The following is a 17,522-nucleotide window of genomic DNA, read 5'->3' on the forward strand; positions in this document are numbered from 1 at the left end:
CTTCATTCCAAGGTAACCCGGTTACTGTTTACCTTCTACAGCTCTTCATAGCTTGATGTTTAGTGTGAGCCAAGGCTCTGTGTTGAAGGCAGTAATGGTAATGTAATCTATAACTGCTTACTTTTACTATATTGTATCTTGAATGGAAATTTGTGTCATTGGCACTCAAAACTCATCCTCTTATTTTTATTATTACATGCATTTGTAATGTACTTTTTAAATCTGTGCACTGATTACTTTTTCCAGATCATATTGGAAAAATGTACGAGCATTCCAGTTACACCCTCGCTCTGTAATTGTGTTTCGAGGAAAGGATTATCTAGACTGTTACCGGTAAAAAGAACACCAAAAATTATGAAAGTTTTAATCATACAAAATTATAATAAAAAAAAAAATTAACAGTGCATCAGTGCTCTACAATCTAGATGATTCAGTTTTTGTAGTAGAAATATTGTCGTCGGTAGCAAAGGCTTGGTTGGAATAGGATTTACTTGGGAAATATTTGTTTTCTTTCCTGAAAAAATAATAAACATTTGTGTGAGAACACATAACCTAAAATCATACATAAGTTTCAAAGATAAAAATTATCTTGATGTTCGTTATTTTTGTTAATAATCAAAATGTTCTAAAAGATTGATAATTTGTTCTTGTACAAATACTAGTGCAAAAAAAATACAGATAAATTTACAACTAAATACGCCACAATGAAATATCAAGCTTTTGAAGTATCATTAGATTATTGGTAGTCAAATATGAATTTAATTAATTTGCTCACAAATGTTTGTTTTAGTTTTTTATAAAAGCATTTTTATAACAAAATGTATGTGAGGTAATAAACTTGAAGCATTGAACACACTTTGGTTCGGCCTTCAACGTAAAAGTTTCTTCGTCTTTTTCTGTATGCTAGTTTATTGTTTATAGGGGTCTTGTTATTTCTTAAAACATATGGCTTTTAACGTGTTGTTTATTAATTGAGGCACATGTTGGTATGAATGCTAATACCATTGTTACATTTAGAAACACATAGCTCGATGCCGAATTAAAAAATTTTCATATTCATGGTAAAATACCTGCAAAAAAACTAAAGCTAGTCAAGACTTACTTTCCAAATTCTTTTCCATCTTGTATTGTTTCTGGAAGCTTGTGATTGAGTGTTTCTGGCAGTAGTAATGATAAAAGACCTGCGAGGACTGAGAACCCACCGAATATAACTAATGGTAAGGCTCTACCTAGATGACCATCCACAACTTTGCTCTTTAATTAAATAAAATATGATTGTTATAAATTTATTTGAAAAAGATATTGGCGTGAGCCAAGGCTCTATGTTGAAGACCGTTCTTTGACCTATAATTGTTTACTTTTTACACATTGTTGCTTGGGTCGAGAGTTGCCTCATTGGCACTTATACCAGGCCCGTAGCCAGGAATTTCCAATGGTGGTCGATACAATCACACTCAACTTTTTTTAGTTACGATTCACTTTAACAGTGCTTATTTGTTTTCAAAGGAGTTTGGTACGAACCCCTCGAACCCCCTGTCTTTGGGTGTGCAACCACATCTTCTTATTTCTAAAAAGTAGAAATTTGTTGCTGTTCCAGATCTAAATTCACAGACACAAATGCTTCTAGAGTTACAATTCATGTTAATCTATTTGGAGACTGTCCAATTTGTCTTTTTCTTTTAAGCATTGTTTGTCCGACATTCAAGCTGCTAACATACTAGTACTGTACTAGGACCATTTTGACTATAAAGTACTATTTGTATAACATAAGCTGTACCAATTTTACTAAATTGTGTGTGAATTTCGACAATACATGTCTCTTCATTTATGCTCGAGGCCAAAATGATTGAAATTGCAAGAGCTGATGAAATCGTAAAATACTTTTCTGTTTAAAAACCTAAATAATGAAACTGAGTAAATATGCAACAGACCTTGTGAGTAATAAATAAACTGAATTAAAATGAGCTATACAATGGAGTTTTATGGCTTACAACGTCAGCAATATATGGTGATACCATGCCTCCAATACGAGCACATGCTGAACTGGCACCCATACCAGCATTCCGGACAACTGTCGGGTAAATTTCTGCTGACCATACATAAATTACCGCAAACGCCGCAGCAATGCCAATTTTACCAATCATAGCTAACGTAACTGTTATTGGTTGTAAGCCTGCAGATGAAATTAATGTAGAGAAATATATTATTTGTTAGATTGAATTTAATCTGTACTAAGGTTTTAACGCAAGTTGATTAAATTTGTAACATGTTGACAATTTGTCAAGACAGTATTACTGTATCTATGGGATCCGATTGGTTGACGCAAAATTCTCTCTTCCCAGTATATTTTTGAGAGTGAGATGTTATACAAAGATTCCGATTTTCTACATAAATACATTCAATTTTCAAATTTCTAAAAGGAATTTAATTTGCATCATATAAATCGTATTTTTAATATACACAGTACAGAGTGTAACAGTGTTTCAATTTTCTTGTCAAAAAAGATGATTTAATTATATCTTTAAAAATGCAATATCAGTAATATAAATAAGTCTTTATTAGCGTTTTTACTGTTGAACCACTATTTGTGAATCTGAATGAAAGGAGATATACACTATGTGTAAATTACAGCATTCTTCTTAATAGAAGGGCAAAAGATGCCAGAGGAACAGCCAAACTCGTAAATAATCCAGAGCTCAAAGACAAGTATCACTCAAACGAAAAATGAAAAATAAAAGAAAATCAAAACAATTCAAAGATTGTTTTTTATTATATGATATGTTCCCTAGATAATACGTACTTTCGTCAGCATACAGCATGGTAAAAATAGTACATATACATGCTAAACCACCTCCAACAAAACAACTGACATGTAATTTCTTTCTTCCAACTCTGTCAAGAAACACCAGGCATAACGTATATGCTGGAAATTCTACCAGTCCCGAGAGAAAGAAGTTTAAATAAAAATCTCCACTCAGGTTTCCAGTATTCAAGGAGAGACCATAGTACCCCATACTGACTACCAACCTGAAAACGATGACAATAACATTTGAGATTGGTTTTTTTTAATAATATATTTAAATTGACCAACCAAAGCCAAATATACAATCTCATTATTTAGTACAGAAATAATAATATATAAAATAACGTCATGGGTTTTATGAATAATTTTATTGTAGATCCTGTTATCTGTTTCACTGCAATAGTGTTCTTATTTGATTAATATCCATAGCTTTACCATAGAAATTGCTTATTGAACATCATTTACCCGAACTTTTATTATTTGCCTGTAGTATCACAATACCAAACAATTTATTCATTGATATATTATAAATATAGCGGATTGTAAACGATTTTAATTTTTTTTTATACAAATAAAATTTATTAATTAGTAGTTTAGCGGAGAAACTTTTTTTCTGAAACATTCATCATATTAGTAATATAAAAAGGAAAGTCTCTACTATTTAAAACAAACACGGCATATTTTGTAGTCTCATAATGTACTGAAATTACAAAAAAAATCACAATCGTTATGAAACCCTGAAATCATTAGAGTTACCAATTAAAGAAGATGATTAATGTTCTGATTAGAAGAACCCGATCAGTAAACAGATGCCAAACCCGTCCTGTTGTTGACTTGTCTGCTTCAAGATTCACCAATGCCTTTTCTGGTAAAGTAACGTTATTTCCTTTTGCAATTTGTCTGATAATCTTCTCAGCCTCCTCATGTCTTCCCTGTGATAACAGCCATCTCGGTGATTCAGGAACTAACCTATTGGGCAACAAGATATAACGGAACGGAAGTTAAAATAAAATGAAGTACTTTTTTTATCAAATTTTTGAGCAATTTAAAATTTAGTATTAGGAGGAGATTTTTTGTTGACATAACGAAATAGTAAGCAAAACCAAGGGATGCTCATAACATATAAACATACAACGGAAAAGCATATGGCAAAATAATATTGCAAGATACAATGGTGATTCTCTGTTTTTTTTAGTAGATCTTTTAGATTTGTAACTTTGGATCTGTTTGTAGCACACTGATCTCATTTTAATCGCCTAGATGTAGGTAGTTTGACACTTACTCTGAGTTTCTTGGTTATAAAACTGTACTCAGTACTTATGGTACTTTGAGCTCGAAACACTTGTTTGTTTTGTTGGTTTTTAGTCTGAGAACAATAAACGTGCTCGAAAGTTTTATGACCGCAAGCTAGTTTTGGCCGGATGTGCGTAGCTAATTTGAGAAAGAAATAGAAATTTGGAAAAACTTTTCAAGGAGCTTTTGGAAGACCCAGTAAATAAATAAACTTATTTTATTTGGATATCCAGCACAATGAGGAAAATCCAGCTTTTCACGTCGATTAAAAGGAAGGTTGAAAGAATATCAAAAGACATATCATTCTTTGGAATTATGCTTTTTAAAAGGTGACGTGGAAGTATATATTGGGTTTCTGAGTGAATTGTCAATAACAAGTCTACTATCAAAACATTTAAAGTCTAATGTTTACACAAAACAAAAAACAAAAGCGTATTGTTCAGGGACAACAACATTTTTGTTGTTGATGTAGCAGGGCAGGTGTTTAGCAAATGAACTGAATATTTTGATGCTAATTGTATATGCAATTAATGCCCATTGAAACCCATTGAATTCAATTTCATACAGTTAACTTGCATATATTATATTCATGTGCATTTGAGTTTCATAAACACATGAAATCGCGTATCAATGTAAATCTTCAGAAAACACAAATATGAAAGAAAACAATTTATTAGCAGTATTAGCTAAGAATATGATTAAGTTTTTAAAACCGATAAGTATTTTTGGCTTTAGTTCCATTTGCTTTTATATTTACAAAACATATGTAGGATAACGTATAATTTACTGCAGATTAACCGACGAAATGAATTGTCCCGTCAAATCGAGTTTTGAAACAATATGCATCAGAATAACATCATTTATAACTCACCACCAATATAACAGAAAGAATACTGACGGTACTGACACAGCTATTTCTATATACTTCCATTCTCTAATGGCGTAGGCAATCCCAGCTAGAACAACAAGACCAATCGCAAAGAAATATTCTATTACAACACCAGCCCAAACACGTTTTGAAGGCCCAACTATCTCCATGCCTAAAAGGATAATTGTTATTGATAAAAGACTGATTTAGCATTTCATCATGTATAAAATATTAACTCAAAAAGAGGTTTTATGTTGCCGCTGGGCATAAAACAGTCATCCATTAGCCCTTTTAACTTATAAACATTGTCAAATTAGGAATTATTAAATTATTAGGTTAGAAAAAACACGTTTTTAAGTTCGTTAACGCCTTATCACTGTATTTGGAGTATCACGACAGGTATCACTAGTGAAGCAGGAATTGCTGACCTTTTCAAAGACGTCGACTGTTGATTGCACTTGAAATTAAGATATTCGTCTCAAAGGCCACAATGATGCCTTCAACACAGAGCACACTCAATTTAAATTTAAAGAATGGATTGTTTTAATATGTCGATAGAAATTAAAATGCTATTAAAATAAGCAATGAAGGTTGACATGGACGCAGAATGATATTACACAAAATATTTTAGACCATTAAGGGTAAGGACATAGACAAATCGTGATCCTTATACAGTAATAACAAAGCTTATGTACATACATATCAGTGGCGGATTTACCAGGGGGGAGGGCACAGGGGGCATCTGCCCCCCCCCCCCAGTTCAGGTCACCAAAAATTTTTTTTAACATAATTTTATTGCTACTTAATCTTCTTAATATCTAGAGCGGAAATGAATCACAGCTTGATTTGACTTCTTATACTGGCCGTTAATTAATGCCAGTGTCAACATGCGTGCTTTATGACAACTTATCGATGGGTGTGTAAATATTGACACCTTTGTGTGTTTTTAATTTCTCTTTGCAAGCTTAAATTATGGAAAATACATTTACATGTTGATTGGAATAGTACGAATTTTTATTGGTTTATAATACAATACAGATTAAAATCGATTACCAGATGAAACTTCTGATCTGTGTTTGTAAAGAATAGGTACAAAATTATATGTTTATGTCGATAATGTTGGTATACATCTATATTTAGGTTCTTAGTTTCTCTCCATTCCAAAATACAATACTCACATTACCATTTTTTTTAGAATTTATGTGTTTTCTCTCTTCAAAACGGTCTTTTTGTGAATGTATTCAGCAACAAATCAAATCATTAAATTATTTTTTAATACCATACACGTTTGTTTTTTAAATGGAATGGAATGTCCTATTTTACTTCCCTCTTTTTTTCAATGGAAATCGACAATTTGTCAAACCCCTTTTTTTCACCGGTCTAGGAAAAACATGATGAATTGACATTTTCTTATAAAAAAATCATTAATAAAATGCTAAATTATTTTCCTAAGATCTATTTTGTAACTGAATCTGGGACTTAATCATTTCTTTAAATGCCCGAGCATACAGTTATATTTGTTTATTTTTATTGTTTCAATTGACATGTAAATGTATGAGGCTAAAAAAGGTCACCATTTGTAAGGATATGAAGGTGTTTTACAGATATTAGAATAATGTACAAAAAAGTAAGTCTGAAAGCAAGGCCAAAAAAATATAGAGGTGATGAAGAAAATATTGATTGATTGTATGTTGTTTAACGTCCAGTGGCAAATATTTGATGCATATTGAGTACAAATATAATAACAGATCAATTGGCAGGAAAAGAAAGTATAAAGTGAAATAGTAAAAACCATAAAAAAAATCCAGAAATATAGAGATATAGAAACGATGATCTGACCCTCCCCCTTTTAAAAAAAAAAGCAAAAAAAAAAAAAAAAAACACTCACATTCGCGTATACCGTATATACATCTCTAAAAAATCTAAAATTTTGGTTTCATGGTGCCCCCCCAGACATCAAGGTTCTGGATCCGCCCCTGCATATCTTAGGTTTCAAGTTATGCTAAACAAATTAAGTAAAAAACGCACAGATGTTTCATTCTCCGCAACAAAGACTAGCGATATATCATCAGACTTCATCAACGTCTGTTAAAAATTTACTCTTTAGAAATTGAATTAGCAATAGCCGTTATCAGTATTTTAAGTTTTTCATTTGATATAATAATCTTTATACTTACCTAGAACAAAGGCAGTCATAAATAATCCAGCACAAGAAAACCCAACAATGAATCTTAATACACAAAACACCCAGAACGAGGGTGCCCATGCTACAGCCATTGTAGATATCAAAAGTAGCCAACTCGACATGTATAACGTCTTTTTTCTTCCTATCCTTAAAAAAAAAAAAGAAGAAATAGTTTTAGAAATAGAGATACACTGTCAAATAAAAGTTTTTATAATGATGTATTGGTTCTGTTACCATTTCTTCCTGCAAAGAGTATCTTTGTAAAAAGTTATTCTTAAAACTGCAGTTATATGAACCAATGAACCACTTTCGAGTTGGTCCATAACCGGATAAAATCGTCAATTTTGTGCGCCTTTGTAACATCATTTACCAGATAAAGGGGTCGCCTGTTTCCCTGCTCTATTTACTAGTCAACTTGGCATGTATAATAAGTTTGTTCCTGTTACTTTGTCAAACTTTCCGGACGAACACATCAACTGTAATTTATTGTCGATTGTACCAGGAACATATCAATTGACATATATATATGTTGACCCAAGAAAATGTTACTCTTATGGAAAAACTGGGCTGTTATATTTGTGACTGTTTTGAATTAAGGAGATCAGGTATGAACACTGACACCAAGTCAAGTAAATAATTTGAGAATAAATACATATACATGTATAATGTAATTTTATTATTCTTTTATTCACAACATATATGTGGTTTTTAGCTTGATTCTGACCAATGCTTATATTCCAAATATATATGTATATGCCTCTATTGTTGTTGTTACCAATTATGTAAATCAATTGTATCTGATTTTATGCCCTTTATGGGCCCTGTAATTTGGGAAATAAAAATATTCTATTCTATTCTATTCTATACTGCTTCCATATTGTACAAAAAAAAACCTACAGGAAAAAAATACAAACAGTATTTTTATCATGCAGATGATTTTAGAATGATTGGTTTCTGACCATATTTACGTAGTCATTCGATTCTTCTATTCAATCGGAAAATTTATTTCATTTCCCAGAAGCAAAGTAGTAAGTCCTCATTGAAATCTACACATTCAAAGGGCACTGGAATTCTTGTGTCGCACATTTGAGCAAAATACAATGTAGTTCAAATGTTCTTGTCTTCAGTATAGCTACCTGTTGTGTTTCTTATAATTGATCTTTGTTCCGACATCTGTTGTTTTTGGCAACTTTCAGATTGGTTTTGTAAATGTAAACAGCTTTGAACATGCAAGATATTTTTTGCAATACTTATTTGATATTGTTGTAATTCCAAACAGCATGAGTACATTTCTAAGAAACTTGGTGGAAAAAGTAATATATAATACTTACATATCTGACAGTGTACCAAGACCAAATGCCCCTGCTAGTACACCACCAAAAAATATCATTGACGCATGCGATGTTCTTAACTCGTCCGTACATACCAAATTTTGCTGAAAGGTATAATGATCTATAATGGCATGTCACAGAAGTTAGATGTTCAAATCAAAAATCTTCGGTACTGTATGTAAAATATTGATTACTATTATAATTATCTGTAAATTTATTATTCAAAATTCAGTGTTAGGAATATATTTTTTGTTGACAAAACAAAACAGTAACCAAACAAGGAAAATTCATAACACACAAACATACGACGAAAAAGCCGAGAGCAAAAACAATATAGCAAGCTCATTTTTTGGGCCGCCTAAGCTTCCTGTGTGGTGTGAGCCAAGGCTCCATGTTGATGGCAGTCGATGATTTACTTTTACAAATTGTTACTTGGATGGCACTCATACCACACCTTCTTATCTATATCTAAACATCCTTAGCTTTAATTGTTTTGAGTGGTGAGCGTTGCTGTTGTTACTGTACATGAATCCGTTTAAGCATTTCGGACGCTTAAATTTTTGTCACGTGTTTTTATTTATTTCAATGTCTGTAACAAGTTGACGTTATTTTTTTAGAAATGTAAACATCCTGGATTCAACAATCAGTATGAGTGAAACTGTTCAGGAATAAATCTATACAGGATCTTAGTGATAAACAATTTGAAAATTTAAAATCGAAATTTTAAGGATCGCAAACACATTATTTGGCCAAAACAGGGCAACAATAATGATTAAAATGGAAACTTTTTTAACAACCAATAAAGTTCATGTACATGTAACCTTAGATTTCTTACCTCACTTGTGAATGTTGATTTGAATATAGATTTGTCGTAAACCCATCGGTTACAAGCTACAGAAATATTGTTCTTGATTAACTTGCACTGTGAATATCTTAACGTTTCATCCGTGGAATCAGGAATCATCAAGTTGATCATCTGACGATGAGCCTCGTTTTGGATTTCAAATGTATCATTTGACCATCCAGGCAATGCGCACCTAAAATAAGATTTTAATGAATATTAAACCAATGCATGCATATACACTGAATAAACTCCTTTGTTTGCGCTTTTTTATATTGATTAAGAATCAATAATTGATTTATGTATTGTTGATCGAAAACTTTGCCTGCTGACTAACTTTCGCGGTTTTTATTTTTTGCCGAGCGATTAATATAAAAATTATTAGTGATTTTGAATATGACTAGCAATCAACACAGAATCATGGTGATGGAGCACGTAAACAATAAGTGAGATGATTCAGCGATGTTTGTTTTGTGTTTTGAGTATATTGTCAATGATTCTAACTATAGACATCCGTACGGCCTTCAACAATGTGAAAAAACAATACCGTATAGTCTACTATAAAATAACCCGACAAGAAATATGAAACAATTCAATTCAGAAAAACTACAATGGCATAATTTATGACAAAACAATTTACAACGAACAAATATAGCTGACATGAACCAACGACAACCACCACTGGACTACAGGCTTGCATGGAACAGGCATATGAAATATGTGTCGGGGTAAAACATGAAAACATCTGTGTGAACGCTCACCCTCCTTTCCCCCTTACATGGAAAAGAGGTGTAACAGCACAACGGAAGTACAGCACATTATATTAAGAACAAACTATAAAAACCAGTTGAAAAAGGCATTACTCATCAGATGTGCACAGAAATGGACTGCTACTCAAGAAGAGTTTAAATACTTAGAGTAAAACAACAGTATTATTGCATTACTGAGGTGACAAATCTCTGAACAGTCATAATTTTATATATCAACCCAGCCATTATATCGATGTACTTACCTATGTTCTGGTGCAACAAGAACAAATACAGATAAAAGCATATGAAAACAACTTATCAGTGGAATCATACATAATGCCAAGTAAACTTTCTTTTGATATGGTCCAAATTCTCCGATTATTGTAAATAATGAATCAAAATCCTTTTATAAAATGTTTGACATATCAATTTGACTTGGAAAAATACAAATATAACACTGATGACCTCTACTTATAGCATTACAATGTTACTGTGTAGATGTATTCCTAATTGGTATGTTAAGATATCAATCACATTGTTGTCTTTGTACAAGTACATAGTCTAATATACGGAAAATCTTAATATAGTATCAAAAAAGTAATTACAAAAATACCTGAAGGGAAAGTTCATAATAATAACAAAATCAGACGAAAATATCTATCAACCATTAAACATCTGCAATATTCTGGACAAAGATGCTTCAAAACTATGCCAACTGCATGTTTTAAGTGATGACAATAAACGATCAAAAAGTACATTTTGTTATGATCTGTTATGTATATATGTATTGTATGGTCGTATGTGTTTTGTAGTTTAGTCGTGAGAGTTGTGTCCCTTTGTATGATAATGATGCATATTTGTAATCATGGTCATGTGATGTTATCTGGCTCTTTGAAATAATCGTGCTATGGAAATAGACGTGTTTTTGTTGCTCTTAAGCAAATATAACTTTAGCGGCATGGGGAGGCAAGTATATGTCCCCCCATGTACGTAATAATTTATAAATGTTGAAACATCACTGACTTGACTGGTCTCATATCTTTTAAAAGATAGAGGCTTTTTATATTTCAAAACTGATAAAGATTGAAAAAAAACGAGGATTTGTCGAATTTCTATAATACAGCTTGAAACCACGAAATACGATAGACATATAGAGAAGCGACAAACAAACAACGCAAGTTGTGTACGTTAAGTTACCGTCACGACATGTTGGGATAAGGTAATACATATAATGATATAATAGCCAAGAGTCAGAGGAATTGCTTTCCATTTTATTCTAGTTTGCTTATTCTTTAAGAAATTAGTTTTTAAACACAACTTAGGTCCTACTGAGAGAAAAAAAAAATCAAATTACATTGTCCGGTTGCGTTTTCATTATTTCGGAGATTTTACATAAATATTATATTTTATCTTACCTCCTATAGATTTATAGAGATATGATTGGTTAAAGGACTACACGTGGTGACTTTGTATATTTGATATAGGGTGTCCTAAAAAAAATATAGGGTTAGTTACCATACATGGTTTACAGAGTTACTTCCCTTTCAAAACAAAATCGATGCCACAACCCTTTATAAAAACAACACGGTGTTGAGGAAAAAGCTGAAGGATTTGGAATAAGTTCATAAAACATAAAGCTAACACGTTTTTATTGTTGGCATACCGAAATTACTTTCCTTTCAAAAAAAAAGAAGAAATCTGAAAGGATTCAACAGACGGAAAAATTGATACATGTAATGAACGATTGAAATATATAAATTCATAAAATAAATTTGAAGCTAAAGAGGTGCTATTGTTGGCATTTGTTTTCTTTATAGACAAATGCAAGTAGGATTTTAATACAACGTATTGAAGACTTGATCACTCTGATAGGCCGCTAGTCCAACTATCCCATGCGAAGATAGTCAGTAAGTTAAATTCGTTACACGGTGTGCTAGTGACATAATACAATATATATGGGGTCAGTTAATTCCATTTATTTCGTATTAGGTCACTAACACACAATGTAACTTAAAATATCTACTGATAGTGAGCAACATATATATATATATATATAAGCTAAAAACATCAAATATACTTTATATATATGGACACATAGAGTCTTCAATATCATATTCTAAAAAATTATGAGAAAACTTGTTTATGACATTTATTCTAGGAAAATATGTGCTTTATTTGGCGTTATTTATCTACGTCTGTAAAGTGTGTCTGAGTTCTTGAATTCGAGGGTTTATTCTCATTCAGGGAAAAAACAGTGAGATGTTTTGTCGTTGTTGCATCTTTTCCAAGCACGTGACATCAAATAATAAGAAAATAGACTGATTGCCTCGAATGAGTCATGTTTTATACGTGTAAGGTGAAATGCATGTCTTGCTATCACGTGTAATGCGACACAGTGACAGTATTCATAGGACAATTTGTCAAAGTATGGGATACCATAAAAAGGCACGCGGTTTACAGTTTCTTGTGAGAGATTACAAAAAACAAAAACAAGATTGTCAAAGAATATTGTGTTTCTTTTGTCAGTATATTTATATCATATAATGGTGCAAAGTACCTTCTGGCATACGAACATAAATGCAAAGTAGTTTTCACACGAAATGTAATTATAATATTCTGTAAACAACTTATAAATGCATTGACAAACAGTTATTAGATATCTGATATTTGATTTCCATCTAAAAGTAAATATAAATTATGGAAAGATATTTTGACCGAGATATGATCGTACCTTTTAAAAATCAGTGTGGTCTTAAATTTTAAGTGTAAGGTTTACTGATGATATAAAATAAGAAAATGTGGTATGATTGCCAATGAGACAACTCTCGATCAAAAACAAAATAATGTAGAGGTGTCAGCATATGGTCTTCAACGATGAGCAAAACCCATTGCGCATTGTTAAGAAATGAGTGGGAAAAAATAGAAATTCAAAATGTCCGGTATCGAGTATATGGAAGATATAAACTATTCAGAATTGACACCATAAGGCTGTACAATCGTTCATTACAACATTATCCCCATTCAAGCTGCAATATCTAAGTATGAGCTAAGAACCAACAAATGTAGACTCGGAAACTTGTATACTAGTATATGGTAGTAGATAACCCTCTGGCATTTATGATGAGTAAGATTTAAAAAAAAAATAATTAAAAATTCGTTTTCTAAGAACCACATTAGAATGAGATTAATAAATCCACCAGCGGCATCGATATTGTCAGTGCCTTCTTTAGTTAATTCAAAAGGACGACATACTGTTATACGATTGGCTTTTCGTGTCATCACAACAGTTAAAACCCTGAGATAAGATTCTTTAACAAGGAAAATACTACTTATTTCATGAATCTATGTTTCATAGAAGATGACATATATTTTATAAAAAAAAACTGTGGCGCAAATGAATGATAGCTAATGATGATGGCTTTATAACTAATACAAGAAGTATTCGGTATTTTTTAAGTAATAAAAAGCAATGAGCAAAGGATTAGGAGATTAAGAACAAAAAATAATCTAATACTGTTACATTTTTCGAATATCATCTAACGATCTAACGATACGACAAGTAGCAATATTTGAATAAAGATAATTTTGTTGGTTATAGCCGGAAAAAGACCCAGAACAGGTTGCATAATTGTTATATACCACAAATATGGCCATGTCTGCTTCATAGTTCGACCTACATATAGAAATTGACATTGGTGACCGATTTAGACATATGCTAGAGCTCGATATTTTGTTTTGTTTTGACAATAAATCTGCTTATTAAGAAACCAGCGATCAAAGCAGACAGTTTGCACCTTTTTGAAGTATCCTACTTTACGACATTGACTACCCACGAGTGTTACGAAAAATCTCTGAGTTTAATGAACGATTTGATTCGAGGTTTGTGTTGCTAAATAACGTTTTCTGTGTATTGTATTGTATTATGTCCGTCTTTTAATCATTGTTTGGTTGGCTATGTCACGTTTTTTTACTGTATTGAAATTTTTTCATGTGTAAAAAAAATGTTAGCTGGTCAGTTGTTTGTTACAATAAATATATTGTCCAATGTTAATATTAAATGAGGATAATACATGTAATTGAAAAGCCAACAGCTCATACATGTAACTGTTTTCTTTTGTGATAATCAGCTTGACAACAAGTTAGAAATACAATAACATCTGAAAACCTATCTAATCAAAGTGTATTTTATAAGAAGGTTGTCTATACTGTTAAAAAATAGTAAAACTTCATCAAGTAATTCTTTTTTAATGAAATCCATACACCTTTTATAAATAAGAAAATAAATGCATTCAAACTCATGTAAAGTCTCAGTGAGTAACATAATCAAGTTGTTATAACAGTTTAGCATATTTGATATAATTCGTAAGTGTAACTATTATCTTCTGCACTGTAAAAACACTGATCTAAACACTTTTTCTGTGTACGTTTTGAAACGCGTTTAGCATCTAAACATGTTTAGATTTTAACAAGTGTTTAGATGTTATATGTTTAGAAATATATGGTGTTAAGACCTTCCAATGGTTAGCCTACTAGTACTGATTTCACAGGAACTACTTGTGGTACAGCACTACAGTGTTTCAGAAGTGTTTAGATGCCATTTAATGTTTAGTTTAATGATAACATTCACTGATAATAACCTTGCAACACGTTTAAATTCTAAACACGTTTAGGTTTTTATGTGTTTAGATAAATATCCGTTTAGATCCTAAACGCTTTCCTAAACACGTTTAGACCTAAACATGTTGTAGATCCGTTTCAAATCTAAACGTTGTTTTTACAGTGTGTGGGGTTATAGAATAGAATGGATATTCGGTAGCAATCTGTTGCATGTACAAAATAAGTAAGTGCACAGATAAAAGCACCAACAAAAATAAAAGAACAGCGCTTTTATTGTAACAGTTGTTGTTCTTCTTCTCAAAGTCACAGTTAAGCCTTCAACGGGGAACAACACTGTCACCTTACTTCAAGTTATTACAATGTAATACTATACAATGAAAAAAGATAGCAAGTTAACTACGAAGTACAAACTTTAAACTAATTGCAAACTTCATTAAACTCCTCTAAGCACCATAAATATACCCGACAAACGATTGGTCCAAGCTCAAATTGTATCTTGGAAGGATATTAAGCTTCAATTCTCCTTCTCTGTCTGATTTTCATCCAGATTTGAAAGTCTTATCCAAATTTAAAAATGTATATTTATATATTTATAATTGTTCAGTGGCAGATCCAGAAATTTACATAAGTGGGAACCCACTGAGACTGCCTAAGAGTGGGCCCGCTCCGGTCATGCTTTAGTGATTCCCTATAATAATCAACCAAATTTTTCCCAGAAAAAAGGAGGCCCGTGCCCCCTACTGTCCCCCTAAATCAGCCTCTGTTGTTATTACAATTACAATGCATCATTGATATAACACAGTCAAAGGATATGTATTCATATGCTTAACCAAAAGCTTTTTACAAACATTACATGTTTAGCGTTAAATGTTAATGGGTACGCTAAAAAAATGTGTATAGTTTTGTATAATTTATTCGTGTTAATACATTGTTTAGTGTACAACTTGAGGCATATCTTTTTTTTACTTAATGTTCATCTAACTAAAAATAACTGTCATTTTTATAACAATAACAAAATGCATCTTTACCTGTATTCAGGAGTCCCAAGGAGAAACACAGAAATAACCATATGAAATCCTGCACTAATTGATGTTAAACACAACCAAAAATATGTCCTTTTCTGGTAGGGGCCGAATTCACCAAGCCTTTCGACTAATAGATCGTCAAAATGCATCTTTCTTCTTCAACGATCTCCAAATTTATGGAAAAATTTAATGGCAGTTGAGAAAAATAGGTATATATGTGTTGACGGCGAATTTAAATCTGAAATTGACGGAGAAAGGATGAGGTCGATACGGTAAACACACTTGAGGTAGCTGTATCAAATTTTCATTAATCAAAATTGTATATATTGAAATTTGAAACCTTTCACATTTTGACTCAAAATGGTCACAATTGTTGATTTTTATGGAGAGAAAAATATTTATCTTTTCGAAGATCCTATCAAAGTTATTCAAATCAACTTTAAAATCAATCTGTAACTATAAAAATGCACTATAGAAGGACAAGGATAGTTTTGTTTTCTAACAGGACAACAATCTTTTAATTTTAAATGTTCAAAATTTGAAAATAGATTAAGGGTACATAAATAAAGTACATGTATTTGTATTCTATATTTGTGATACCTTGTATATTCTTGTACATACTGTGCACTTTGGCTTGTTTTTTTAATTTGATAATTTTTAGTAGTCGGTTGTCGTTTTACTTTATAATAATGATGTTAATCAATTATAACCACTACTAAACTCCAAACAGGAAAATAACATGATTACAAAAATAAGGGTTTAAAATCTAAATCTAGCAGTACATGTAGGCGAACTAATTTTTTTATCTTAACCTACCAGATTGTGTTTGATGCCAGGGTTAGTTGTTTCTTTTGGTCGTACTCTTGAATGCTAACCTTTAATTTGAGGTTTATTTTATATATGTTTTTAAAGTGATCGCATTTTATACTAGACTTTGCTGCATCTTAGAATGCTCATTATTTTTATCCAAAAAATAAAGATGAAAGCTATCTGTTTAATTATACTTTTATCCTAATTTGTAAAGGATCACTGATTCAAACAAAAAATTCTCTGAAACTGACATTATCAAGATGCTTGATTTTTTTATTGACAATATATGTGTTACGTTCGGAGGACGTGTTTTTCAACAGACTCGACATTCCAATGAGAACCAATTGTGCCCCTCTTCTTGCCGACTTGTTTCTTTATTTTTGTTAGGCTGACTTCATACAGGAACTTCTTAGGAAGAAAGATAAGAAGTTAGCAATATCCTTTAACTCTGCTTTCCGCTATAGATATAGATGACGTTCTTTCACTAAATAATTCAAAACTTAATGACTATGTTGAACACATTTACCCCATCGGACTAGAGATAATGGATACAAAAGATGCAATTAAGTGGGCCTCATATCTTGACTTACATTTACATCTAGAAATTGACAATGAGGGTCGCTTGAAAATAAAACTTTACGACAAAAGAGATGATTTCACCTTTCCAATTGTGAACTTTCCATTTTTAAGTAGCAACATTCCAGCAGCACCTGTATACGGGTAATAAATCCCACTTGATAAGATATTCCCGTGCTTGCATTTCCTGTCATGATTTTCTAGGAAGCTATTAAACCAAGAGTTTCAAATGGTGAAGTTGAAATAATCCCTTCGAGTTGGTTGACCGTTATGGAATAACCGTTTCATAAATGATATCTGATATGTTCCTTAATTCGTAACTACAATTCCCTTCCCTTTCATGAATGTGACATACCGAATTAGACTATTTACCGGATTTGTTATAACTTAAGCAACACGACGGGTGCCACATGTGGAGAAGGAT

At 31.8% G+C, this 17,522-nt stretch overlaps 1 protein-coding gene across 3 annotated transcripts in view; it reads right to left on the reverse strand.

Moving 5' to 3' along the window:
• Nucleotides 1-350: 350 nt before the first annotated feature.
• Nucleotides 351-17,522, reverse strand: part of LOC143048380 (organic cation transporter protein-like) — a 33,655-nt gene continuing 16,483 nt past the window's right edge. For 2 of the 3 annotated variants that reach the window (XM_076222043.1, XM_076222046.1), the window contains exons 2-10: nucleotides 9,316-9,517; nucleotides 8,481-8,584; nucleotides 7,142-7,296; nucleotides 4,968-5,136; nucleotides 3,560-3,772; nucleotides 2,801-3,027; nucleotides 1,992-2,173; nucleotides 1,103-1,254; nucleotides 351-514 (exon numbers count right to left, since the gene is read on the reverse strand). In XM_076222043.1, coding sequence (XP_076078158.1) covers nucleotides 415-514; nucleotides 1,103-1,254; nucleotides 1,992-2,173; nucleotides 2,801-3,027; nucleotides 3,560-3,772; nucleotides 4,968-5,136; nucleotides 7,142-7,296; nucleotides 8,481-8,584; nucleotides 9,316-9,517 — 1,504 coding nt within the window. In that variant the 3' untranslated portion in view covers nucleotides 351-414. Of the gene's footprint in view, nucleotides 515-1,102; nucleotides 1,255-1,991; nucleotides 2,174-2,800; nucleotides 3,028-3,559; nucleotides 3,773-4,967; nucleotides 5,137-7,141; nucleotides 7,297-8,480; nucleotides 8,585-9,315; nucleotides 9,518-15,715; nucleotides 15,948-17,522 lie in introns of those variants that run through there. The other variant, XM_076222044.1, reaches the window with a different exon arrangement.

The sequence above is a fragment of the Mytilus galloprovincialis genome, chromosome 10, assembly GCF_965363235.1.
Source record: "Mytilus galloprovincialis chromosome 10, xbMytGall1.hap1.1, whole genome shotgun sequence".
Classification (NCBI taxonomy): domain Eukaryota; kingdom Metazoa; phylum Mollusca; class Bivalvia; order Mytilida; family Mytilidae; genus Mytilus; species Mytilus galloprovincialis.